Consider the following 27,512-nt stretch of genomic DNA (forward strand, 5'->3'; position numbering starts at 1 on the left):
CAGGTGAGCACGCCCCTGTACTGGACTGGATGGCCGTGATGTCAATCACAGTACTGACAGCTCAGCACGCCCCTGTACTGGACGGCCATGATGTCAATCACAGTACTGACAGCTCAGCACGCCCCTGTACCGGACAGGACGGCCATGCTGTCAATCACAGTACTGACAGCTCAGCACGCCCCTGTACCGGACAGGACGGCCATGCTGTCAATCACAGTACTGACAGCTCAGCACGCCCCTGTACTGGACGGCCATGATGTCAATCACAGTACTGACAGCTCAGCACGCCCCTGTACTGGACGGCCATGCTGTGAATCACAGTACTGACAGCTCAGCACGGCCCTGTACTGGACGGCCATGCTGTCAATCACAGCACTGACAGCTCAGCACGCCCCTGGACTGGACGGCCATGCTGCCACTAACTGCATCCCAGTCACCCTGAGGGTTGGAACTGTGACAGTGTCCCTTCTTCTGGGGGGGGGGGGGGGGGGGGCAGCGAACTCCCAGGAAATTTTAGATGGAAGGCCCTAACCGATCAGCCTTCGCATCTCGAGCAGGGAGCCGCGATCTCTCCTCTGGTCCGTATCCCCTCCAGTGGATGAGGTACTGGAGGGAATCACAGGCCCTCCGAGAATCCACCACCCTCTGAACCTCGTACTCTGGGCCACCATCTACTGAAATCGGAGGTGGTGGGGATGAGGGAGACAATGCAGGAGGGACATACTCCTTTAATAGGGATTTATGGAATACGTCAGGGATGTGAAGGATGGCGGAAGCTGTAAATGCCACAGGATTGACCACCTCTGGGATCTCATATGGACCAATACACTTTGAACCCAACTTCGACGACGACACTTTAAGTTTAATATTCGTAGACAACCAAACCTTATCCCCGGTGTTGACAGCAGGACCCCCGACCGTCTGTCGTCCTTTTGTGTTTGAATCTGAGCAGCCCCAATATTCTTTTGAAGCTCCCTCCAGACCTCCCCAAGTCTCTGCACGGCGACCTCCACACCTCAGGGCAGTCAGAACTGATCCTAGAAAATGCGCCAAAATGGGGATGAAAGCCATAATTACAGAAGAATGGTGAGGTTCCGGTAGCGGCGGTGACATCACCGCTCTCCAGATATCAGGTATGTTGCAATCAGATGTTTCTCGGCGAGGTGCTTGGGGCCATTTGGATTCCTTGTGGCAGTGGGGTCTCCTGCAGTCTCTCTGCTCATTGAAGTCTATGGAGGGATTGCCGTCAGCTCCAGGAGTTGGTGTAGTATCCGCTTCTGTCCATACCGCACGTGGAGGGAGTACCGCTCCCTGCGGCTGAGCTCTTTGTACGCGGCACTGTCGTCCAGTATAGCCTGGTCGCTGCGCAGGTCGGTGGCGTATGCCTTGACAGCGAGTTCTGCGGTTCTATGGAGGAGTCTGCGCCAGGATGGGGGCAGTCTTGAGAGCTCCTGGTTATTTAGCGTCCCATCCTCTTCATCATCATCCTCCCACCCTTCATTGTCCTTATAGTCTACAAACTCCTCCGGAGACATGCACAGAAGCTGGAAGAGAGGACAGAGGCAGCGGGGGTCACAGGTGGGGCATTAGACCACCTGTCCATAAGGCGGGGAGGGGATATTCTGACTCACCTTCACACATGTCCTCAGCTCATCCTCTGTCAATGCTCCATCACAGCCGAACACAAAAGCTCCCTCCTCCCGGACCACGTCCATGTGACGGAGGAAGGTCCAGCGCTCCCGGACCCGCGCTCCCTGCTCCTCTGACTCTGCCCCTAGAGGTAGAGACACCATGACACGTCCAGCATAGCAGAGTAACCCTGCCTGCAGCACTTACCCAGCAGGGCAGCCTCCTGGAGGGTCGGCATGGGGATTTCGACCGTCTCGTAGATGTTGTTGGGGTGCTGCTCGGAGAAGCCGTACATGTGCAGCAGCTGCCAGTTTCCCATTTCTCCATAAGTGTTGAAGATCTCCTGTCCTGCCATCACCGCCCGTGTGGTCACCATGCGCAAACACTCCTGTCACAAGAGACGGAAGCTCTCAGAATGGTCCATGGTGGCCCCACCAAGACGACGGCCACAGAAACCCACCGGTGTAAACTCCAAGTGAGCGTTGTGTTGCGCGACGTGATTCAGTAAATCGGCCACTGGAACCATCATTGGGGGGAGGGTGTCCTTCCCACAATCCTCCTCATCCTCCTCCAGCGGCTCCTGGAAACTGTGGTGTAACATCCAAGAAGATGATCTGCACAGCCACTATGCCCAGGCCTCAAAGGGCGGATGACGGGGAGAGCCAGTCACTCCTCCAGAAAGCAGCTCACAAGGAGAGCAGTCTACTTCCCGACAGATCCCTCTGCGCGCGGCCGCTCACGCCTGTATCGGTGCCTCTGCGCGTGGCCTTAGCCTCCTAAAATGTTATCTGTGTGCACGGCCGCCCTCCCCTCTAGCGGTCCCTCTGCGCGCGGCCGCCCTCCCCTCTAGCGGTCCCTCTGCGCGCGGCCGCCCTCCCCTCTAGCCGTCCCTCTGCGCGCGGCCGCCCTCCCCCCCCTCTAGCCGTCCCTCTGCGCGCGGCCGCCCTCCCCTCTAGCGGTCCCTCTGCTGAAGGAGCCTGATAAGCGGCGCCTTCTCACCTGTACGCCATGACAAATGCCACCAGCCTCTTGTAAAGATCCAGGGAGTGCTTCTGAGGACAGAACATATTGGGGTATCTCCTGATGAAGGGCAGCACAATGGTGGTGTACTCCTGCTCCATGTTCTCCAGATCTTTCTTTACGGCCTCGGGCACGCCGGTGCCTTTCAGCAGCCGCAGTCTCTCGTTCTCTGACCTACAAGGAGATGAGGGACCAGGATCATTCATTACCAAGAATTAGATTGTTGTCTGCTGCCCAATCTGTACCAAAAATGTCCTCACCAGAACATGGGCAGGTCAGGGGTACTCAGCTGCGGCCAAAGTCCAAAGTATGGGGCCCAAGGAGAAGCCTCGTCTGTGGCCTCATACATGAGGGCGATGAGAAGAGAAACCCAGCCAGATCTGCTGTCCAGGTTCTCCCGGCCTGTGGGCGAAGACGATCAAACCAGTCAAAGCAGCATTATGGGACCCCGCTGACAACCCCCCGCGGCCGGGGACCCCGCTGACAACCCCCCGAGGCCGGGGACCCCGCTGACAACCCCCCGCGGCCGGGGACCCCGCTGACAACCCCCCGAGGCCGGGGACCCCGCTGACAACCCCCCGAGGCCGGGGACCCCGCTGACAACCCCCCGAGGCCGGGGACCCCGCTGACAACCCCCCGCGGCCGGGGACCCCGCTGACAACCCCCCGCGGCCGGGGACCCCGCTGACAACCCCCCGCGGCCGGGGACCCCGCTGACAACCCCCCGCGGCCGGGGACCCCGCTGACAACCCCCCGAGGCCGGGGACCCCGCTGACAACCCCCCGCGGCCGGGGACCCCGCTGACAACCCCCCGAGGCCGGGGACCCCGCTGACAACCCCCCGCGGCCGGGGACCCCGCTGACAACCCCCCGAGGCCGGGGACCCCGCTGACAACACCCCGAGGCCGGGGACCCCGCTGACAACCCCCCGCGGCCGGGGACCCCGCTGGCAACCCCCCGCGGCCGGGGACCCCGCTGACAACCCCCCGAGGCCGGGGACCCCGCTGACAACCCCCCGAGGCCGGGGACCCCGCTGACAACACCCCGAGGCCGGGGACCCCGCAGATAATACCCCGAGGCTGGGGACCCCGCTGACAATACCCCAGTCAGGACTCTGCTGGTACACTGGGGATCTGTGATTATGCAGCCAGAGTTGAGTGAATAGGGTCGGAAACGATCACAGAATGTGAATTTGCCGTATCGGTCGGTCCCCTCCCTATTCGTGACGATTTTAGGTTTGACGATCGTTTCCGAACACATTTGCTGATTTCTGCTCCTATTGACTCCAATGGTGTTCGGCTATGTTCACCAGTGAACGTAATGGGAACAGAATATTGAAAAATGGGCAGAGCCAGTACCTTCCTCCAGGAGATCCTGGATCTGGGTTGTGTGCTGGGACAGGAGGGCAGAGCGGGGAATCGAGCAGATCACTTCCCCTGCAGGGAGATCCTGGTGCGTCAGCACCCCATACCGCCAGACCGAGTCTTCTGCGCTCACATACACCTGCAGAACACACAGAGACGGTGGCCATAGTGGGAGTCCGCCACTCCCCTGCAGTAGGGGGCAGTGTCACACCCAGTATGTCAGGAGCCCAAACAATACTCCACCCACCTTTGGGTTCAGTTGAATGGAAACTTTTTGGCACCAGCTCAGAAAATGTGGGAGTGGCGCCTCCACCTGCCCTCCCCCTACCTGAAAACAAAGGAAAAACCAACCTGGGAAACACAGTACTGGTGTCATATAACGCCCCCCGTGACGCCGTAACCTAACGCCCCCCCCGTGACGCCATAACCTAACGCCCCCCCGTGACGCCATAACCTAACGCCCCCCCCGTGACGCCGTAACCTAACGCCCCCCCGTGACGCCATAACCTAACGCCGACGTCGTAACCTAACGCCCCCCGTGACGTCGTAACCTAACGCCCCCCGTGACGTCGTAACCTAACGCCCCCCCGTAACCTCGTAACCTAACGCCCCCCGTGACGTCGTAACCTAACGCCCCCCCCGTGACGCCATAACCTAACGCCGACGTCGTAACCTAACGCCCCCCGTGACGTCGTAACCTAACGCCCCCGTGACGTCGTAACCTAACGCCCCCCCGTAACCTCGTAACCTAACGCCCCCCGTGACGCCGTAACCTAACGCCCCCCCCGTGACGCCATAACCTAACGCCGACGTCGTAACCTAACGCCCCCCGTGACGTCATAACCTAACGCCCCCCCGTAACCTAACGCCCCCCCCGTGACGTCGTAACCTAACGCCCCCCCGTGACGCCGTAACCTAACGCCCCCCCCGTGACGCCGTAACCTAACGCCCCCCCCCGTGACGTCGTAACCTAACGCCCCCCCGTAACCTCGTAACCTAACGCCCCCCGTGACGCCGTAACCTAACGCCCCCCCCGTGACGCCATAACCTAACGCCGACGTCGTAACCTAACGCCCCCCGTGACGTCGTAACCTAACGCCCCCCGTGACGTCATAACCTAACGCCCCCCCCGTGACGCCGTAACCTAACGCCCCCCCGTGACGCCGTAACCTAACGCCCCCCCGTGACGCCGTAACCTAACGCCCCCCCGTGACGCCGTAACCTAACGCCCCCCCGTGACGTCGTAACCTAACGCCCCCCCGTAACCTCGTAACCTAACGCCCCCCGTGACGCCGTAACCTAACGCCCCCCCGTGACGCCATAACCTAACGCCGACGTCGTAACCTAACGCCCCCCGTGACGTCGTAACCTAACGCCCCCCGTGACGTCATAACCTAACGCCCCCCCCGTGACGCCGTAACCTAACGCCCCCCCCGTGACGCCGTAACCTAACGCCCCCCCGTGACGCCGTAACCTAACGCCCCCCCGTGACGCCGTAACCTAACGCCCCCCCGTGACGCCGTAACCTAACGCCCCCCCCGTGACGTCGTAACCTAACGCCCCCCCGTAACCTCGTAACCTAACGCCCCCCCGTGACGTCGTAACCTAACGCCCCCCCCGTGACGTCGTAACCTAACGCCCCCCCCGTGACGCCGTAACCTAACGCCCCCCCCGTGACGTCGTAACCTAACGCCCCCCCGTAACCTCGTAACCTAACGCCCCCCGTGACGCCGTAACCTAACGCCCCCCCGTGACGCCGTAACCTAACGCCCCCCCCGTGACGTCGTAACCTAACGCCCCCCCGTAACCTCGTAACCTAACGCCCCCCGTGACGCCGTAACCTAACGCCCCCCCCGTGACGCCATAACCTAACGCCGACGTCGTAACCTAACGCCCCCCGTGACGTCGTAACCTAACGCCCCCCCCGTGACGTCGTAACCTAACGCCCCCCCGTGACGCCGTAACCTAACGCCCCCCCCGTGACGTCGTAACCTAACGCCCCCCCCGTGACGTCGTAACCTAACGCCCCCCCCGTGACGCCGTAACCTAACGCCCCCCCCGTGACGTCGTAACCTAACGCCCCCCCGTAACCTCGTAACCTAACGCCCCCCCGTGACGCCGTAACCTAACGCCCCCCCGTGACGCCGTAACCTAACGCCCCCCCCGTGACGTCGTAACCTAACGCCCCCCCGTAACCTCGTAACCTAACGCCCCCCGTGACGCCGTAACCTAACGCCCCCCCCGTGACGCCATAACCTAACGCCGACGTCGTAACCTAACGCCCCCCGTGACGTCGTAACCTAACGCCCCCCCCGTGACGTCGTAACCTAACGCCCCCCCGTGACGCCGTAACCTAACGCCCCCCCCGTGACGTCGTAACCTAACGCCCCCCCCGTGATGTCGTAACCTAACGCCCCCCCGTAACCTCGTAACCTAACGCCCCCCGTGACGCCGTAACCTAACGCCCCCCCCGTGACGCCATAACCTAACGCCGACGTCGTAACCTAACGCCCCCCCCGTGACGCCGTAACCTAACGCCCCCCCCGTGACGCCGTAACCTAACGCCCCCCCCGTGACGCCGTAACCTAACGCCCCCCCGTGACGCCGTAACCTAACGCCCCCCCCGTGACGCCATAACCTAACGCCGACGTCGTAACCTAACGCCCCCCGTGACGTCGTAACCTAACGCCCCCCCGTAACCTAACGCCCCCCCCGTGACGCCGTAACCTAACGCCCCCCCGTGACGCCGTAACCTAACGCCCCCCCCGTGACGCCGTAACCTAACGCCCCCCCCGTGACGCCGTAACCTAACGCCCCCCCCGTGACGCCGTAACCTAACGCCCCCCCCGTGACGCCGTAACCTAACGCCCCCCCCGTGACGTCGTAACCTAACGCCCCCCCCGTGACGCCGTAACCTAACGCCCCCCCCGTGACGCCGTAACCTAACGCCCCCCCCGTGACGCCGTAACCTAACGCCCCCCCCGTGACGCCGTAACCTAACGCCCCCCCCGTGACGCCGTAACCTAACGCCCCCCCCGTGACGCCGTAACCTAACGCCCCCCCCGTGACGTCGTAACCTAACGCCCCCCGTGACGTCGTAACCTAACGCCCCCCGTAACCTCGTAACCTAACGCCCCCCGTGACGCCGTAACCTAACGTCCCCCCCGTGACGCCATAACCTAACGCCGACGTCGTAACCTAACGCCCCCCGTGACGTCGTAACCTAACGCCCCCCCCGTGACGCCGTAACCTAACGCCCCCCCCGTGACGCCGTAACCTAACGCCCCCCCCGTGACGTCGTAATCTAACGCCCCCCGTGACGTCGTAACCTAACGCCCCCCCGTAACCTCGTAACCTAACGCCCCCCGTGACGCCGTAACCTAACGCCGACGTCGTAACCTAACGCCCCCCGTAACGTCATAACCTAACGCCCCCCCGTAACCTAACGCCCCCCCCGTGACGCCGTAACCTAACGCCCCCCCGTAACCTAACGCCCCCCGTGACGCCGTAACCTAACGCCGACGTCGTAACCTAACGCCCCCCGTGACGTCATAACCTAACGCCCCCCCGTAACCTAACGCCCCCCCCGTGACGCCGTAACCTAACGCCCCCCCGTAACCTAACGCCCCCCCCGTGACGCCGTAACCTAACGCCCCCCCCCGTGACGCCGTAACCTAACGCCCCCCCCGTGACGCCGTAACCTAACGCCCCCCCCGTGACGTCGTAACCTAACGCCCCCCGTGACGTCGTAACCTAACGCCCCCCCGTAACCTCGTAACCTAACGCCCCCCGTGACGCCGTAACCTAACGCCGACGTCGTAACCTAACGCCCCCCGTGACGTCATAACCTAACGCCCCCCCGTAACCTAACGCCCCCCGTGACGCCGTAACCTAACGCCGACGTCGTAACCTAACGCCCCCCGTGACGTCGTAACCTAACGCCCCCCCGTAACCTCGTAACCTAACGCCCCCCGTGACGCCGTAACCTAACGCCGACGTCGTAACCTAACGCCCCCCGTGACGTCATAACCTAACGCCCCCCCGTAACCTAACGCCCCCCCCGTAACCTAACGCCCCCCCCGTGACGCCGTAACCTAACGCCCCCCCCGTGACGCCGTAACCTAACGCCCCCCCGTGACGTCGTAACCTAACGCCCCCCCGTAACCTCGTAACCTAACGCCCCCCGTGACGCCGTAACCTAACGCCCCCCCCGTGACGCCGTAACCTAACGCCCCCCCCCGTGACGCCGTAACCTAACGCCCCCCCCGTGACGCCGTAACCTAACGCCCCCCCGTGACGCCATAACCTAACGCCGACGTCGTAACCTAACGCCCCCCGTGACGTCATAACCTAACGCCCCCCCGTAACTTAACGCCCCCCCCGTGACGCCGTAACCTAACGCCCCCCCCGTGACGCCGTAACCTAACGCCCCCCCCGTGACGCCGTAACCTAACGCCCCCCCGTGACGCCGTAACCTAACGCCCCGCCCGTGACGCCGTAACCTAACGCCCCCCCCGTGACGCCGTAACCTAACGCCCCCCCCGTGACGCCGTAACCTAACGCCCCCCCCGTGACGTCGTAACCTAACGCCCCCCCCGTGACGCCGTAACCTAACGCCCCCCCCGTGACGCCGTAACCTAACGCCCCCCCCGTGACGTCGTAACCTAACGCCCCCCGTGACGTCGTAACCTAACGCCCCCCGTGACGTCGTAACCTAACGCCCCCCGTGACGCCGTAACCTAACGCCCCCCCCGTGACGCCGTAACCTAACGCCGAAGTCGTAACCTAACGCCCCCCGTGACGTCGTAACCTAACGCCCCCCCGTAACCTCGTAACCTAACGCCCCCCGTGACGCCGTAACCTAACGCCGACGTCGTAACCTAACGCCCCCCGTGACGTCATAACCTAACGCCCCCCCGTAACCTAACGCCCCCGTGACGCCGTAACCTAACGCCGACGTCGTAACCTAACGCCCCCCGTGACGTCGTAACCTAACGCCCCCCCGTAACCTCGTAACCTAACGCCCCCCGTGACGCCGTAACCTAACGCCGACGTCGTAACCTAACGCCCCCCGTGACGTCATAACCTAACGCCCCCCCGTAACCTAACGCCCCCCCCGTAACCTAACGCCCCCCCCGTGACGCCGTAACCTAACGCCCCCCCCGTGACGCCGTAACCTAACGCCCCCCCGTGACGTCGTAACCTAACGCCCCCCCGTAACCTCGTAACCTAACGCCCCCCGTGACGCCGTAACCTAACGCCCCCCCCCGTGACGCCGTAACCTAACGCCCCCCCCGTGACGCCGTAACCTAACGCCCCCCCGTGACGCCATAACCTAACGCCGACGTCGTAACCTAACGCCCCCCGTGACGTCATAACCTAACGCCCCCCCGTAACTTAACGCCCCCCCGTGACGCCGTAACCTAACGCCCCCCCCATGACGCCGTAACCTAACGCCCCCCCGTGACGCCGTAACCTAACGCCCCCCCCGTGACGCCGTAACCTAACGCCCCCCCCGTGACGCCGTAACCTAACGCCCCCCCCGTGACGCCGTAACCTAACGCCCCCCCCGTGACGCCGTAACCTAACGCCCCCCCCGTGACGCCGTAACCTAACGCCCCCCCCGTGACGTCGTAACCTAACGCCCCCCCCGTGACGCCGTAACCTAACGCCCCCCCCGTGACGTCGTAACCTAACGCCCCCCGTGACGTCGTAACCTAACGCCCCCCGTGACGTCGTAACCTAACGCCCCCCGTGACGCCGTAACCTAACGCCCCCCCGTGACGCCGTAACCTAACGCCCCCCCGTGACGCCATAACCTAACGCCGAAGTCGTAACCTAACGCCCCCCGTGACGCCGTAACCTAACGCCGACGTCGTAACCTAACGCCCCCCGTGACGTCGTAACCTAACGCCCCCCCGTAACTTAACGCCCCCCCCGTGACGCCGTAACCTAACGCCCCCCCCGTGACGCCGTAACCTAACGCCCCCCCCGTGACGCCGTAACCTAACGCCCCCCCCGTGACCTCGTAACCTAACGCCCCCCCCGTGACCTCGTAACCTAACGCCCCCCCCGTGACGTCAACGGCTCCGGCACCTTCCGTCTCTTGCTCTCCGCGCTCATGCTCTTTCCTCCCCGCCACGTGCTTCCGTGTCACGTGTCCCACTGCGGCTTCCGGCGCAACAGAGCGTGCAAGAGTCACGTGGTGAACATAAGCCCCACCCTTCAGAGACGATTGGTTCCCGGACTGGGAGGCGGAGATTCCAACCGCTGTCACCTCAGGACTCCGTCCACATAGAGAGAGCGGCACCTGGCGGCAGCTCCGTGTATGACACTGAGGAGAGAGCGGCACCTGGCGGCAGCTCCGTGTATGACACCGAGGAGAGAGCGGCAACCGGCGGCAGCTCCGTGTATGACACTGAGGAGAGAGCGGCACCTGGCGGCAGCTCCGTGTATGACACCGAGGAGAGAGCGGCACCCGGCGGCAGCTCCGTGTATGACACCGAGGAGAGAGCGGCACCCGGCGGCAGCTCCGTGTATGACACCGAGGAGAGCGGCACCTGGCGACAGCTCCGTGTATGACACCGAGGAGACAGCGGCACCTGGCGACAGCTCCGTGTATGACACCGAGAGAGAGCGGCACCTGGCGGCAGCTCCGTGTATGACACCGAGGAGAGAGCGGCACCTGGCGACAGCTCCGTGTATGACACCGAGAGAGAGCGGCACCCGGCGGCAGCTCCGTGTATGACACCGAGGAGAGAGAGCGGCACCTGGCGGCAGCTCCGTGTATTACACAGAGGGGAGAGAGCGGCACCTGGCGGCAGCTCCGTGTATGACACAGAGGAGAGAGAGCGGCACCTGGCGACAGCTCCGTGTATGACACCGAGGAGAGAGCGGCACCTGGCACCAGCTCCGTGTATTACAGAGGGGAGAGAGCGGCACCCGGCGGCAGCTCCGTGTATGACACCGAGGAGAGAGAGCGGCACCTGTCACCAGCTCCGTGTATTACACAGAGGGGAGAGAGCGGCACCTGGCGGCAGCTCCGTGTATGACACCGAGGAGAGAGAGCGGCACCTGGCGACAGCTCCGTGTATGACACCGAGGAGAGAGCGGCACCTGGCACCAGCTCCGTGTATTACACAGAGGGGAGAGAGCGGCACCCGGCGGCAGCTCCGTGTATGACACCGAGGAGAGAGCGGCACCTGGCGACAGCTCCGTGTATGACACCGAGAGAGAGCGGCACCTGGCGGCAGCTCCGTGTATGACACCGAGGAGAGAGCGGCACCCGGCGGCAGCTCCGTGTATGACACTGAGGAGAGAGCGGCACCCGGCGGCAGCTCCGTGTATGACACCGAGAGCGGCACCCGGCGGCAGCTCCGTGTATGACACCGAGGAGAGAGCGGCACCTGGCGACAGCTCCGTGTATGACACCGAGAGAGCGGCACCCGGCGGCAGCTCCGTGTATGACACCGAGGAGAGCGGCACCCGGCAGCAGCTCCGTGTATGACACCGAGGAGAGAGCGGCACCCGGCGGCAGCTCCGTGTATGACACCGAGGAGAGAGAGCGACACCTGTCACCAGCTCCGTGTATTACACAGAGGGGAGAGAGCGGCACCTGGCGGCAGCTCCGTGTATGACACCGAGGAGAGAGAGCGGCACCTGGCGACAGCTCCGTGTATGACACCGAGGAGAGAGCGGCACCTGGCACCAGCTCCGTGTATTACACAGAGGGGAGAGAGCGGCACCCGGCGGCAGCTCCGTGTATGACACCGAGGAGAGAGCGGCACCTGGCGACAGCTCCGTGTATGACACCGAGAGAGAGCGGCACCCGGCAGCAGCTCCGTGTATGACACCGAGGAGAGAGCGGCACCCGGCAGCAGCTCCGTGTATGACACTGAGGAGAGAGCGGCACCCGGCAGCAGCTCCGTGTATGACACCGAGGAGAGAGCGGCACCCGGCGGCAGCTCCGTGTATGACACCGAGGAGAGAGAGCGACACCTGTCACCAGCTCCGTGTATTACACAGAGGGGAGAGAGCGGCACCTGGCGGCAGCTCCGTGTATGACACCGAGGAGAGAGAGCGGCACCTGGCGACAGCTCCGTGTATGACACCGAGGAGAGAGCGGCACCTGGCACCAGCTCCGTGTATTACACAGAGGGGAGAGAGCGGCACCCGGCGGCAGCTCCGTGTATGACACCGAGGAGAGAGCGGCACCCGGCGGCAGCTCCGTGTATGACACCGAGGAGAGCGGCACCTGGCGACAGCTCCGTGTATGACACCGAGGAGACAGCGGCACCTGGCGACAGCTCCGTGTATGACACCGAGAGAGAGCGGCACCTGGCGGCAGCTCCGTGTATGACACCGAGGAGAGAGCGGCACCTGGCGACAGCTCCGTGTATGACACCGAGAGAGAGCGGCACCCGGCGGCAGCTCCGTGTATGACACCGAGGAGAGAGAGCGGCACCTGGCGGCAGCTCCGTGTATTACACAGAGGGGAGAGAGCGGCACCTGGCGGCAGCTCCGTGTATGACACCGAGGAGAGAGAGCGGCACCTGGCGACAGCTCCGTGTATGACACCGAGGAGAGAGCGGCACCTGGCACCAGCTCCGTGTATTACAGAGGGGAGAGAGCGGCACCCGGCGGCAGCTCCGTGTATGACACCGAGGAGAGAGAGCGGCACCTGTCACCAGCTCCGTGTATTACACAGAGGGGAGAGAGCGGCACCTGGCGGCAGCTCCGTGTATGACACCGAGGAGAGAGAGCGGCACCTGGCGACAGCTCCGTGTATGACACCGAGGAGAGAGCGGCACCTGGCACCAGCTCCGTGTATTACACAGAGGGGAGAGAGCGGCACCCGGCGGCAGCTCCGTGTATGACACCGAGGAGAGAGCGGCACCTGGCGACAGCTCCGTGTATGACACCGAGAGAGAGCGGCACCTGGCGGCAGCTCCGTGTATGACACCGAGGAGAGAGCGGCACCCGGCGGCAGCTCCGTGTATGACACCGAGGAGAGAGCGGCACCCGGCGGCAGCTCCGTGTATGACACCGAGAGCGGCACCCGGCGGCAGCTCCGTGTATGACACCGAGGAGAGAGCGGCACCTGGCGACAGCTCCGTGTATGACACCGAGAGAGCGGCACCCGGCGGCAGCTCCGTGTATGACACCGAGGAGAGCGGCACCCGGCAGCAGCTCCGTGTATGACACCGAGGAGAGAGCGGCACCTGGCACCAGCTCCGTGTATTACACAGAGGGGAGAGAGCGGCACCTGGCGGCAGCTCCGTGTATGACACCGAGGGGAGAGAGAGCGGCACCTGGTTGCAGCTCCGTGTATGACACCGAGGAGAGAGAGCGGCATATGGCGGCAGCTCCGTGTATGACACCGAGGAGAGAGAGCGGCACCCGGCGGCAGCTCCGTGTATGACACCGAGGAGAGAGAGCGGCACCCGGCGGCAGCTCCGTGTATGACACCGAGGAGAGAGCGGCACCTGGCGACAGCTCCGTGTATGACACCGAGAGAGCGGCACCCGGCGGCAGCTCCGTGTATGACACCGAGGAGAGCGGCACCCGGCGGCAGCTCCGTGTATAACACCGAGGAGAGAGCGGCACCTGGCACCAGCTCCGTGTATTACACAGAGGGGAGAGAGCGGCACCTGGCGGCAGCTCCGTGTATGACACCGAGGGGAGAGAGAGAGCGGCACCTGGTTGCAGCTCCGTGTATGACACCGAGGAGAGAGAGCGGCATATGGCGGCAGCTCTGTGTATGACACCGAGGAGAGAGAGCGGCACCCGGCGGCAGCTCCGTGTATGACACCGAGGAGAGAGAGCGGCACCCGGCGGCAGCTCCGTGTATGACCCGAGGAGAGAGAGCGGCACCTGGCCGCAGCTCCGTGTATGACACCGAGGAGAGAGAGCGACACCTGGCGGCAGCTCCATGTATGACACCGAGAGAGCGGCACCTGGCGGCAGCTCCCTGTATGACATCGAGGAGAGAGCGGTACCTGGCGGCAGCTCCCTGTATGACACCGAGGTGAGAGAGAGCGGCACCTGGCCGCAGCTCCGTGTATGACAACGAGGACAGAGAGCGGCACCTGGCGGCAGCTCCGTGTATGACGAGGACAGAGAGCGGCACCTGGCGGCAGCTCCGTGTATGACACCGAGGAGAGATAGCGGCACCTGGCAGCAGCTCCGTGTATGATACCGAAGAGAGAGAGCGGCACCTGGCGGCAGCTCCTTGTATGACACCGAGGAGAGAGAGCGGCACCCAGCGGCAGCTCCGTGTATGATACCGAAGAGAGAGCGGCACCCGGCGGCAGCTCCGTGTATGACACCGAGGAAAGAGAGCGGCACCCGGCGGCAGCTCCGTGTATGACACCAAGGAAAGAGAGCAGCACCTGGCGGCAGCTCTGTGTATGACGCCGAGAGAGCGGCACTCGGCGGCAGCTCCGTGTATGACACCGAGGAAAGAGCAGCATCCGGCGACAGCTCCGTGTATGACACCGAGGATAGAGCGGCACCCGGCGGCAGCTCCGTGTATGACACCGAGGAGAGATAGCGGCACCTGGCAGCAGCGTCGTGTATGATACCGAAGAGAGCGGCACCTGGCGGCAGCTCCTTGCATGACACCGAGGAGAGAGAGCGGCACCCGGCGGCAGCTCCGTGTATGACACCGAGGAGAGAGAGCGGCACCCGGCGGCAGCTCCGTGTATGACACCGAGGAGAGAGAGCGGCACCCGGCGGCAGCTCCGTGTATGACACCGAGGAGAGAGAGCGGCACCCGGCAGCAGCTCCGTGTATGACACCGAGGAGAGAGCGGCACCTGGCGGCAGCTTCGTGTATGACACCGGGGAGAGAGCGGTACCTGGCCGCAGCTTCGTGTATGACACCGGGGAGAGAGCGGTACCTGGCCGCAGCTTCGTGTATGACACCGGGGAGAGAACGGTACCTGGCGGCAGCTCCGTGTATGACACCGGGGAGAGAGCGGTACCTGGCCGCAGCTTCGTGTATGACACAGATGAGAGAGCGGCACCTGGAGGCAGCGCCGTGTATGACACCGAGAGAGCAGCACCTGGCGGCAGCTCCGTGTATGACACAGAGAGAGCGAGAGCGGCACCTCCAGGACAGTGTGTCTGATGTTCTCAGTCAGGGCAGACGGTCCTGAGGTGGCACACTACATGCAGCGGTAATGGCGGCTGTAAGGCTATGTGCACACGTGCGGATCCTCCCGTGACAAATTAGCATTTTGTAAACGTAATTAGCATGCAGAATGAGAAACCTGGCACCAGCTCCGTGTATTACACAGAGGGGAGAGAGCGGCACCTGGCGGCAGCTCCGTGTATGACACCGAGGGGAGAGAGAGAGCGGCACCTGGCGGCAGCTCCGTGTATGACACCGAGGAGAGAGAGCGGCATATGGCGGCAGCTCCGTGTATGACACCGAGGAGAGAGAGCGGCACCCGGCGGCAGCTCCGTGTATGACACCGAGGAGAGAGAGCGGCACCCGGCGGCAGCTCCGTGTATGACACCGAGGAGAGAGAGCGGCACCTGGCGGCAGCTCCGTGTATGACACCGAGGAGAGAGAGCGGCACCCGGCGGCAGCTCCGTGTATGACACCGAGGAGAGAGAGCGGCACCCGGCGGCAGCTCCGTGTATGACACCGAGGAGAGAGCGGCACCCGGCGGCAGCTCCGTGTATGACACCGAGGAGAGAGCGGCACCTGGCGGCAGCTTCGTGTATGACACCGGGGAGAGAGCGGTACCTGGCCGCAGCTTCGTGTATGACACCGGGGAGAGAACGGTACCTGGCGGCAGCTCCGTGTATGACACCGAGGAGAGAGCGGCACCTGGCGGCAGCTTCGTGTATGACACCGGGGAGAGAGCGGTACCTGGCCGCAGCTTCGTGTATGACACCGGGGAGAGAACGGTACCTGGCGGCAGCTCCGTGTATGACACCGGGGAGAGAGCGGTACCTGGCCGCAGCTTCGTGTATGACACAGATGAGAGAGAGCGGCACCTGGAGGCAGCGCCGTGTATGACACCGAGAGAGCAGCACCTGGCGGCAGCTCCGTGTATGACACAGAGAGAGCGAGAGCGGCACCTCCAGGACAGTGTGTCTGATGTTCTCAGTCAGGGCAGACGGTCCTGAGGTGGCACACTACATGCAGCGGTAATGGCGGCTGTAAGGCTATGCGCACACGTGCGGATCCTCCCGTGACAAATTAGCATTTTGTAAACGTAATTAGCATGCAGAATGAGAAATGCTCGCTAACGTCATCAATAGTAAAAGATATTTTTTACATTCTAAGAATATTTTTTGTTTTTATTATTCTCACCTTCCGACGGCCCCCGCAGCCTTCCCGCCTCTCTCCACGCTCCCGGCATCTTCCGGTCCCAGCGATGCTGTGCGCGAAGGACCTGAGATGACGTCATCAGCGGTCACTGGCGCAAAGCATCACTGGGACCGGGAGCGTGGAGAGAGGCGGGAAGGCTGCGGGAGCCGTCGGAAGGTGAGAATAACAATATTTTTTATTTTCTCTTTTTTACAGGATCATGGTACCCAGCACATAGTCTCCGCCACACCCTGGGTACCAGCCGCACATGATGCGCTCACCTCATACATGGTGAGCGTTTCGCTGCAATCCTAGGGGTGCGGATTTTGCCGCGATTCCGTAAGAATGAACATCCCGGGGATTTTTTCCGCTTTGCGTTTCCGCAGCATTAGCACAGCATTGCAGAATCCCATAGAATGCGTTTATTTTGCGTTTTCGCGGTGATTCTGCACATAAAAAAACGCAAAACCGCTACGTGTGAACACAGCCTAAGCCTGCGGCCGGCGGCTCCATGGCGCCATAATGTGTGCTCTGCTACAGCCGACAATTTAGCGCGTACAGAAGAAAGCCACGTACAGTAAGACAATGCTTATCGGATATACAATAAGATAATGAAAAGCAAAATATTATTTAAAAATGGATTTACATGGTTGAGATGGATAACCGGTCAGAGAAAGGAGGCTGCACAGCTACATGATGTCACAGAGGGAGGTGATGACGCTCAGTATAATGTGGAGGAATATGAAAAACAAAAACAACCACCACTGGTGAGTAATACTGCAACGGTCCCAGAAGACCCAACACATATATAGAATGAAATACTGGGGAAATTAGAATCTGTGCAGAGCATAGGTACGTGGAAGCTGAGGTGCCACCACCCCGACGCACGTTTTGGCAACAGTGCCTTCCTCTGACCTCACAGAGCAGGAAACACTATTAAGTAGTTTGTGGTAACTAATGGTAGAATGTGTTCGATAACAGGTATCTAATGCTGTTCTGGATAGGCGCATGTACCACCGCCAGAAGCGGACATCACCGAGGGCTTCATCGGGAAAGAGGAACCCCCACATGTGGTAACGTGAGCAGACCTATCTACTCCGAGTGAGGCGCTGTCCGCGATGCCAGGCAACCGAGCAGAAACAGACATGGACACACGACGGCTAAGCGAGTATCAGAAATACAGGAACATTAGAACGAGGCGGATTGGCTGTAAGTATGGAAGGGCAGAACGCACCATGAAAAACTAGTAGTGATAATATCCCCCAAACAGGTGGAGATGGAAAAAGAACATTCTGGTAAGAAGAAACACATTTTTGTGATTAACAATAGAGTCTAAAATGAGAACGATAAGAAATATACAAAGCGCAACAATAGTGAGAGGACTGAAGGCTTCCACCATCGCTGGGCACTTAGGGGAGAATCATTAGAAAGTGCGATGTGCATCATGGAATGAAATGATCACAGATAACATGGGAGGCGCCAGCAGCATGGGAGGCGCCAGCTTCATGGGAGGCGCCAGCTTCATGGGAGGCGCCAGCTTCATGGGAGGCGCCAGCTTCATATCCATACAGATAGAGGCACCAAGCAATATAAAGCGCAAGACTGGAAGAAGTGGCGAACCATAAAAACGAGAGGCCACCGGATCTTCATGTACTTGGTCCGATAGACTTCCATCCTGAGAATAGTGAAAATCAGAGCGAGAACTTACTGTAAGAAGATAAAACCGTGGAACCTGCCACACCCAACGAACCCTGGATAGGGGGGAGCAGAGGGTTTCAATGTCTAATTACCAGATCCAGCGAGACTCCTGGGCCAAATCGCGGCTGAGATTAGCCCGTCCGCCAGCTTGAATCCGGTGTCTTGGTGTTGTTATTGCATCCAGGACAGCCTCATTAGCTGCTGATGCTAAGATGTCCCTCACCTGCTCGGATTTTTGGTGCCCGAGTGGCAAGTCCCACAGATGATCGTGTCGCCTGGCATATGACGGTAGTTGTTTTCCACTGTCTGATAATAGAAATTCCTTTGTGGCGTCCATGTTTGGGCATGCTACCCATCTACCACGAGGTCTACAACCCCACTGTGGTTGGGGTAATTGGGGGGTGGATAGTACCTCCAAACAAGATGGTCACGCAAGTTTGGGGAACATCTAGCCACAATAGATGGATGGGATGGTAAATGCTGCCTTATCGTACGATCCGCCAGTGTTATTCTCTAATTGCATTTGTGCCATTGCGAGTGGAACCGAGTGACCATTCTTACCTGACCAGTGTGAAGAAACCAACTGTGGGAGCAATAATAAGAAAATGGAAGACATACAAGACCACAGATAATCTCCCTCCCTCTGGGGCTCCACACAAGATCTCACCCCGTGGGGTCAAAATGATCACAAGAACAGTGAGCAAAAATCCCAGAACCACACGGGGGACCTAGTGAATGACCGGCATAGAGGTGGGACCACCATAACAAAGGCTGCCATCAGTAACACACTACGCCGCCAGGGACTCAGATCCTGCAGTGTCACACATGTCCCCCTGCTTAAGCAAGTACATGTCCAGGCCCGTCTGCCGTTTGCTAGAGAGCATTTGGATGATCCAGAAGAGTATTGGGAGAATGTCATATGGTCTGATGAAACCAAAGTAGAACTGTCTGGTAGAAACAAAACTCGTCGTGTTTGGAGGAGACAGAATGCTGAGCTGCATCCAACAAACACCATACCTACTGTAAAGCATGGGGGTGGCAACCTCATGCCTGGGGGCTGTTTCTCTGCAAAGAGACCAGGCTGACTCATTCGTGTAATGAAAGAATGAATGGGGCCATGTACCGTGAGATTTTGAGTGCAAACCTCCTTCCATCAGCAAGGGCATTGAAGATGAAATGTGGATGGGTCTTTCATCATGATAATGATCCCAAGCACACCGATAGGGCAGGGAAAGAGTGGCTTCGTAAGAAGAATATGAAGGTCCTGGAGTGGCCCAGCCAGTCTCCAGATCTCAACCTCATAGAAAACCTTTGGAGGGAGTTGAAAGTCCGTGTTGCCCAGCGACAGGTCCAAAACATCACCGCTTTAGAGGAGATCTGCATGGAGGAATGGGCCAACATACCACCAACAGTGTGCGCCAACCTTGTGAAGACTCAGAAAACGTCTGACCTCTGTCATTGCCAACAAAGGATAGATAACAAAATACTGAGATGAACTTTTGTTAATGACCAAATACTTATTTTCCACCATAATTTGCAAAATAAATCTTCCCATATCAGACAAGGTGATTTTCTGGATTTTTCTCATTGTGACTCTCATAGTTGTGGTCGACCTATGAGGTCAGTTACAGGCCGCTCTCATCTTTACAAGGGGGAGAACTTGCACGATTGGGGGCGACTAAAGACTTTTCCCTACTGTATATAACACGGGGTGGAGCTGAGCCCTCCTTTACGCCTAAGGCTTCTTTTAGAAAAAAGGAAACAGCCGCGCTCCCACCCTGCAGTCGTCACACAAGTCATTCCTAGTCACCCCATGGCTCTCACGTGTAGCCGGCTGCCCTCTCGTCCTGCATTGTGTGAGGGCGGCCGCTCCGCCAGCTCCTCTTACCTGAAGCAGAGTGCGCTTCGTTTCTCTCTTTCCTAAGGTTTCTTTGACACCGTGTTTTTGCGGCCTCAGTAGATTTCTATAGGGCTGCAACATCGGCCGTCGTAAAGATCGAGCCTACGTCTGGACACTCCCCCCAGTCACTTCCGGGTTTGCAGAACGCAGTTTTTTTTTCCCCAATACAATCTGAAAAATGGCGATCCGCAAGTGTTTTGTGGTCCGTTATTGCGTCAGACTGTGAAATTGCAGCGGTACGGCCAGCAATAACGGGCCGCAAAAAAAAGCCAGTAAGTGTAAAGGAAGCCAGATACAGGATGGACCCACGTCCCGTATTTCTGGCAGATTTTGCTTCACTAATTACTGAAATTTCTTATTTTCAATGCCCCCCAGACCTCTTTGTAGGGTCTGCCAGAAGAAAAGCTTGGGTTTTCCCATTATGAGCATGCAAGGATTAGGAATTGCTCAGTTCAAGCAATGAACACCTAAATATTTTAGTGCTCACTCATCTCTAGTGCTAGGTCTTTCAGAATTTTCTTAGATCTCCAACTTTCAGGATATATTCACCCCTGGAGGTCCCAGGCAGAAGATATTGTCATTATGATTCCAATTTCATTTTGATACAGATATGACACATGGCATGAACAGCATCATCTATCAACTGTTATTAAGTTGGAGGTGTTAGAATGGTCACAACCTGGCTTCATCTTCCAGGGCCGATTACCCCACCTGTGGGGCACACACAGAGAGGTGGTAACAACAAGCTTAGGAAGAGGACAGCCCATTGAGGTACAAGGCCAGTTAATCCAAGGGTCACAACCTGGCTACGCCAAACATCTCCATGGAGCCAGGTGACCAGTGGGTCCCAATCCTGGCTTTCTCCAAATATATTCATGGTTCAGTGATGATCAATGGAGCAGATCTCTTCTTCCAACCAGGGCTGAGGTCCCCTAGGTTTCCAGAATGATAAATCCATGAACCTCATGATGACGCCATGACATTGGCTCCTGTCCTGTCTCTGATCTTTTGATGTCTTAGCAGATCCTTCCTAATTATAGGTCACCACTTCTCCTTCAGCCATTCCACCACCGGCTTGGGGGAAGGTGGTAGGAGGCCATCCCTCACTGCTGGAGTGCTCAGACAACATGCACAGATTGCCCTTCATATTGCAGAGCACCAATGGCTCATCCACAGTGTAACGGGGTCTACCAAGCTGGGGTACCTCTTTCAGTACCACCCCGTGTTTTCGGAGGTCCGCTCTGCGTTGGCTGGAGTCTGAATGAAGGATGCTGGCTGGAATTCCTCTGAGTGCATGGGCGCATATAAAAGATCACTGCTTCTCCATGTATTTCCAGTCTGACAATACTTTACTCACAGGACATCAAATGGCATCAGAAAGAGCGTCAGCTTCGTGCCCAACAACCGGCCCACAGTCAGCACCGCCACAAGATAAGCACAGGCTCAGCATCGTAATTAGACAGAGGTGGAGAATCATGACGACAGGTCACTGGTATCAGAGAATGACTCGCATAAAATCAATGTTGGAATTGCATTTTTTTTTCCACAACTTCACTGCACTCGGAATGGATGGCATCATCCAAAACTGCAACTTGCCCCGTAAAAAATGACCTCACACGGCGAAGTGGATGGGAAACAAGGGAGGAAAAAAGTAATCAAAGTGTCCACCAGTGAGCAGTGTTCCCTGGGAGTAAAACACAGAACGACGGCACCACGCGGCAGAGGCAGAACGACGGTACCACGCGGCAGAGGCAGAACGGCACCACGCGCCAGACGCAGAAAGACGGCACCACGCGGCAGAGGCAGAGTGACGGCACCACGCGGCAGAGTGACGGCACCACGCGGCAGTGACGGCACCACGCGGCAGAGTGACGGCACCACGCGGCAGAGTGACGGCACCACGCGGCAGAGGCAGAGTGACGGCACCACGCGGCAGAGTGACGGCACCACGTGGCAGAGTGACGGCACCACGTGGCAGAGTGACGGCACCACGCGGCAGAGTGACGGCACCACGCGGCAGAGTGACGGCACCACGCGGCAGAGTGACGGCACCACGCGGCAGAGTGACGGCACCACGCGGCAGAGGCAGAGTGACGGCACCACGCGGCAGAGTGACGGCACCACGCGGCAGAGTGACGGCACCACGCGGCAGAGTGACGGCACCACGCGGCAGAGTGACGGCACCACGCGGCAGAGTGACGGCACCACGCGGCAGAGGCAGAGTGACGGCACCACGCGGCAGAGGCAGAGTGACGGCACCACGCGGCAGAGGCAGAGGGACGGCACCACGCGGCAGAGGCAGAGGGACGGCACCACGCGGCAGAGTGACGGCACCACGCGGCAGAGTGACGGCACCACGCGGCAGAGTGACGGCGCCACGCGGCAGAGGCAGAGTGACGGCACCACGCAGCAGAGTGACGGCACCACGCGGCAGAGTGACGGCACCACGCGGCAGAGTGACGGCACCACGCGGCAGAGTGACGGCACCACGCGGCAGAGTGACGGCACCACGCGGCAGAGTGACGGCACCACGCGGCAGAGTGACGGCACCACGCGGCAGAGTGACGGCACCACGCGGCAGAGTGACGGCACCACGCGGCAGAGGCAGAGGGACGGCACCACGCGGCAGAGGCAGAGGGACGGCACCACGCGGCAGAGGCAGAGGGACGGCACCACGCGGCAGAGGCAGAGGGACGGCACCACGCGGCAGAGGCAGAGGGACGGCACCACGCGGCAGAGGCAGAGGGAAGGCACCACGCGGCAGAGGCAGAGTGACGGCACCACGCGGCAGAGGCAGAGTGACGGCACCACGCGGCAGAGGCAGAGTGACGGCACCACGCGGCAGAGGCAGAGTGACGGCACCACGCGGCAGAGTTACTATTTTATTGAGGTTTGTTGTATTCATCCATTACTATCATGAATTAGTGATGGCTGCAGCCATGAGCATCCACGCCACAAAAGACAGAAACAAGAAGATGAAGAGAGTCACGGCGTACAGTACATACAGGCATTAATCACCCCCCGATCTCAGTCCGGGAAGCGAGGCCGCATAACCAGGGATGGGAAAAGAGACAGCACAATGACAGCGGGGGAGACAGGACACAACTGGAATCAGGAGACTTGCGCAGGAACAGACCCTCACCCTCCTCTCCACGCACAGACATTCACCAGCACAGCGAGCGTCTTCTCACAGTCCCCCCAATATCAGTGAAGAAGCCATACTGGAACCTGGAGATATGGCAACAACATGCGTAAGTCATCCACTGCTTACCCAATGCTAGATCCTTACATCACCTCTATCAGATCTTCTACCGTCATCTGGGATCTTCTGTACTCATCCAGGATCACCTCTATAGAAACCCCTAGTCATCTGTGGTATCACATACAATCATCCAGGTCACCTCTATGGCATTAGTAACTGTCACCCCGGTCAACTCTGTGGGATCCTTTAGCATCCACTAGGTTTCTTGATAAGATCCCTCTATTGGATTCCCTAGAGTTGTCTGTTGTCACCCCTATGGGATCTTCTGTAGTCGTCAGTGGTCACCCCTAATGGGATCTTCTGTAGTCGTCAGGGGTCACCCCTATGGGATCTTCTGTAGTCGTCAGGGGTCACCCCTATAGGATCTTCTGTAGTCGTCAGGGGTCACCACTATGGGATCTTGTGTAGTCGTCAGGGGGTCACCCCTATGGGATCTTGTGTAGTCGTCAGGGGTCACCCCTATGGGATCTTGTGTAGTCGTCAGGGGTCACCCCTATGGGATCTTGTGTAGTCGTCAGGGGTCACCCCTATGGGATCTTCTGTAGGCGTCACCCCTATGGGATCTTCTGTAGTTGACAGGGGCCACCCCTATGGGATCTTCTGTAGTCGTCAGGCGTCACCCCTATGGGATCTTCTGTAGTCTCCAGGGGTCACCCCTATGGGATCTTCTGTAGGCGTCATCCCTATGGGATCTTCTGTAGTCGTCAAGGTCATCCCTCTGATCTGCTGTTACCCATCTCACATCCAGTCACAGGGGAGTGGGGAGAGCACACACCAGAAGAGGATTAACTATTGTCACTCTGGTAATTGGTTCCCCAAAAAACGCCAGACGCTGTTTTAAGGGGTGGGGTGCAGGAAGAGAAACCAGTAAAGAAGAGAAGGGTAATGAGTGGGCGAGAGGATGGGCAGTAAGGGCGGCTCCGGGTCTTCAGCAGGACACTTCCATGGTGTGGTTGACCTGACCGATGCCCTCGCTGCTCTCTGACTGAGTGCAATGCCTGGGCCGACTTCCATCCACAGAACTGGCACTGGTGAGGGACGCTGTGCGAGATCGGGCGAGTCGGGTCATACTGGCCGAGGGCACTACAGAAACAAAGAGGAGTCAAGAAGTTAAAAGTCAGAACCAGAAGCTGAGTGTTCACAGAGCAGATCCAGGGAAGACACCGCAGAAGCATGAACGGCTCAGGACTGGATACAGGCTGAAAGCTTCGACCTGCCATGCAGGGTTGTGGGAAAGTGATGGCTGCTGCGGGGCTTGGGGTAGAGGAGGCTGGACTGTGCCCCAGTAATCAAGCGGCCCGCCTCCTCAGGTAGTGTAGTCCTTTGGTCAACATGCTGCTTGTTTCTCAACCCCTTTCCTTTGGCATGAAGCTCCATGTGAGGCGTGAGCGGTGACGCTGGGCCTAAAGGATCAGGGCCCTCCAGGCTCAGGTGGCGCTCTACAGGTCAGTGACAGAAGATTGGGCTGGGATGTATCACGCCATGTGCCGTACGAGGACTACAAGCACTGATGGACCGGCCGACCTATGTCGCGCCTGCGATACCCCAGCCACATTGCGCACCCATGGGTGTATCTGAGGGGGTGCACGTGAGCCGCGTGCACTCACATATAGGCACCGCCGGAGAAACCATGGGCTACAGGCAGTGGATGAGACCTGACACCCGGTGTGGGACAAGTCCCTGAACATAGGGCGTGAAGCTGGCCGCCTCCACGCCGTAACGTCCAGGGTGGGGGATGTGCGGCTGCAGACTTCTATACATGCGTGGAAGACGACGAACGGGAGAGCGTGAGCGCCCAACGATGGAGAACAGCTGGAATAACATCGTCATTGGGAGGGAAAAGCAGCCCAGGCGGAGCAGAGGGGGACACTGAGCCGAGGAGCATGCAATCTATTCAGCAGGGTGATGGGATACCTGCACTGGCACTCTGTCTCCGATCCTTCAAGGAGGCAACTGGGGGAACAGATGAAGGAAGCAGGGGAAGGGGGTGAAGAGTCCAGCGGAGAGTGATGAGGAGGGGAGAAGACACAAATGTGACATTGAGACAACAGGTACCAATATACTGCGATCACCATAAAGAGAATATAGAGCCGCAGAGACTTCAGAGTCAGCGTGAGCACAGAGGAAGAGAGGTCAGAGATGGGACGTGTACGGACCAAGGGGACAGACTGAGGAGACAGAGACCAAGGGGACAGACTGAGGAGACAGAGACCAAGGGGACAGACTGAGGAGACAGAGACCAAGGGGACAGACTGAGGAGACAGAGACCAAGGGGACAGACTGAGGAGACAGAGACCAAGAGGACAGACTGAGGAGACAGAGACCAAGGGGACAGACTGAGGAGACAGAGACCAAGGGGACAGACTGAGGAGACAGAGACCAAGAGGACAGAGACCAAGAGGACAGTCAAAAGACAGAGACCAAGGGGACAGACTGAGGAGACAGAGACCAAGAGGACAGACTGAGGAGACAGAGACCAAGAGGACAGAGACCAAGAGGACAGTCAAAAGACAGAGACCAAGGGGACAGACTGAGGAGACAGAGACCAAGAGGACAGACTGAGGAGACAGAGACCAAGAGGACAGACTGAGGAGACAGAGACCAAGGGGACAGACTGAGGAGACAGAGACCAAGGGGACAGACTGAGGAGACAGAGACCAAGGGGACAGACTGAGGAGACAGAGACCAAGGGGACAGACTGAGGAGACAGAGACCAAGGGGACAGACTGAGGAGACAGAGACCAAGGGGACAGACTGAGGAGACAGAGACCAAGGGGACAGACTGAGGAGACAGAGACCAAGAGGACAGACTGAGGAGACAGAGACCAAGGGGACAGACTGAGGAGACAGAGACCAAGGGGACAGACTGAGGAGACAGAGACCAAGAGGACAGACTGAGGAGACAGAGACCAAGGGGACAGACTGAGGAGACAGAGACCAAGGGGACAGACTGAGGAGACAGAGACCAAGGGGACAGACTGAGGAGACAGAGACCAAGGGGACAGACTGAGGAGACAGAGACCAAGGGGACAGACTGAGGAGACAGAGACCAAGGGGACAGACTGAGGAGACAGAGACCAAGAGGACAGACTGAGGAGACAGAGACCAAGGGGACAGACTGAGGAGACAGAGACCAAGGGGACAGACTGAGGAGACAGAGACCAAGGGGACAGACTGAGGAGACAGAGACCAAGAGGACAGACTGAGGAGACAGAGACCAAGAGGACAGAGACCAAGAGGACAGTCAAAAGACAGAGACCAAGGGGACAGACTGAGGAGACAGAGACCAAGAGGACAGACTGAGGAGACAGAGACCAAGAGGACAGAGACCAAGAGGACAGTCAAAAGACAGAGACCAAGGGGACAGACTGAGGAGACAGAGACCAAGAGGACAGACTGAGGAGACAGAGACCAAGAGGACAGACTGAGGAGACAGAGACCAAGGGGACAGACTGAGGAGACAGAGACCAAGGGGACAGACTGAGGAGACAGAGACCAAGGGGACAGAGACCAAGAGGACAGTCAAAAGACAGAGACCAAGAGGACAGACTGAGGAGACAGAGACCAAGAGGACAGACTGAGGAGACAGAGACCAAGGGGACAAACTGAGGAGACAGAGACCAAGAGGACAGAGACCAAGAGGTCAGTCAAAAGACAGAGACCAAGGGGACAGACTGAGGAGACAGAGACCAAGAGGACAGACTGAGGAGACAGAGACCAAGAGGACAGACTGAGGAGACAGAGACCAAGGGGACAGACTGAGGAGACAGAGACCAAGAGGACAGTCAAAAGACAGAGACCAAGGGGACAGACTGAGGAGACAGAGACCAAGGGGACAGACTGAGGAGACAGAGACCAAGGGGACAGACTGAGGAGACAGAGACCAAGGGGACAGACTGAGGAGACAGAGACCAAGGGGACAGACTGAGGAGACAGAGACCAAGGGGACAGACTGAGGAGACAGAGACCAAGGGGACAGACTGAGGAGACAGAGACCAAGGGGACAGACTGAGGAGACAGAGACCAAGGGGACAGACTGAGGAGATAGAGACCAAGGGGACAGACTGAGGAGACAGAGACCAAGGGGACAGACTGAGGAGACAGAGACCAAGAGGACAGACTGAGGAGACAGAGACCAAGGGGACAGACTGAGGAGACAGAGACCAAGGGGACAGACTGAGGAGACAGAGACCAAGGGGACAGAGACCAAGAGGACAGTCAAAAGACAGAGACCAAGAGGACAGACTGAGGAGACAGAGACCAAGAGGACAGACTGAGGAGACAGAGACCAAGAGGACAGAGACCAAGAGGTCAGTC

General features: G+C 59.4%; 2 protein-coding genes across 5 annotated transcripts in view; both read right to left on the reverse strand.

Moving 5' to 3' along the window:
* Positions 1-841: 841 nt before the first annotated feature.
* On the reverse strand, positions 842-10,259 carry SETD6 (SET domain containing 6, protein lysine methyltransferase). The gene is made up of 9 exons (XM_073564378.1): positions 10,108-10,259; positions 4,259-4,339; positions 4,006-4,150; positions 2,910-3,051; positions 2,629-2,823; positions 2,090-2,216; positions 1,837-2,017; positions 1,632-1,774; positions 842-1,544 (listed from the first exon to the last, which is right to left on the reverse strand). The coding sequence occupies exons 1-9, from the start codon at positions 10,132-10,134 to the stop codon at positions 1,230-1,232; spliced, it is 1,356 nt and encodes a 451-aa protein (XP_073420479.1). The 5' UTR covers positions 10,135-10,259; the 3' UTR covers positions 842-1,229.
* Positions 10,260-22,801: 12,542 nt separating this feature from the next.
* NDRG4 (NDRG family member 4) overlaps positions 22,802-27,512 on the reverse strand; it is an 87,652-nt gene continuing 82,941 nt past the window's right edge. For 3 of the 4 annotated variants that reach the window (XM_073564356.1, XM_073564358.1, XM_073564359.1), the window contains 2 exons: positions 25,110-25,148; positions 22,802-24,278 (listed from right to left, as the gene is read on the reverse strand). In XM_073564356.1, coding sequence (XP_073420457.1) covers positions 24,124-24,278; positions 25,110-25,148 — 194 coding nt within the window. In that variant the 3' untranslated portion in view covers positions 22,802-24,123. The remainder of the gene's footprint in view (positions 24,279-25,109; positions 25,149-27,512) is intronic. The other variant, XM_073564357.1, reaches the window with a different exon arrangement.

The sequence above is a fragment of the Dendrobates tinctorius genome, unplaced genomic scaffold (genome assembly GCF_039654945.1).
Source record: "Dendrobates tinctorius isolate UK_male_01 unplaced genomic scaffold, ASM3965494v1 ptg000450l, whole genome shotgun sequence".
Classification (NCBI taxonomy): Eukaryota; Metazoa; Chordata; class Amphibia; order Anura; family Dendrobatidae; genus Dendrobates; species Dendrobates tinctorius.

Bases quoted from the DNA above. Each gene is read 5' to 3' on its own strand.
- SETD6 (XM_073564378.1), bottom strand. From the start codon at position 10,134: ATGAGCGCGGAGAGCAAGAGACGGAAG. The intron at 2,217-2,628 runs GTGAGAAGGCGC...GTTACACCACAG, and splicing joins GCATTTGTCATGGCGTACAG to TTTCCAGGAGCCGCTGGAGG. The intron at 2,018-2,089 runs GTGGGTTTCTGT...CTCTTGTGACAG, and splicing joins CTCACTTGGAGTTTACACCG to GAGTGTTTGCGCATGGTGAC.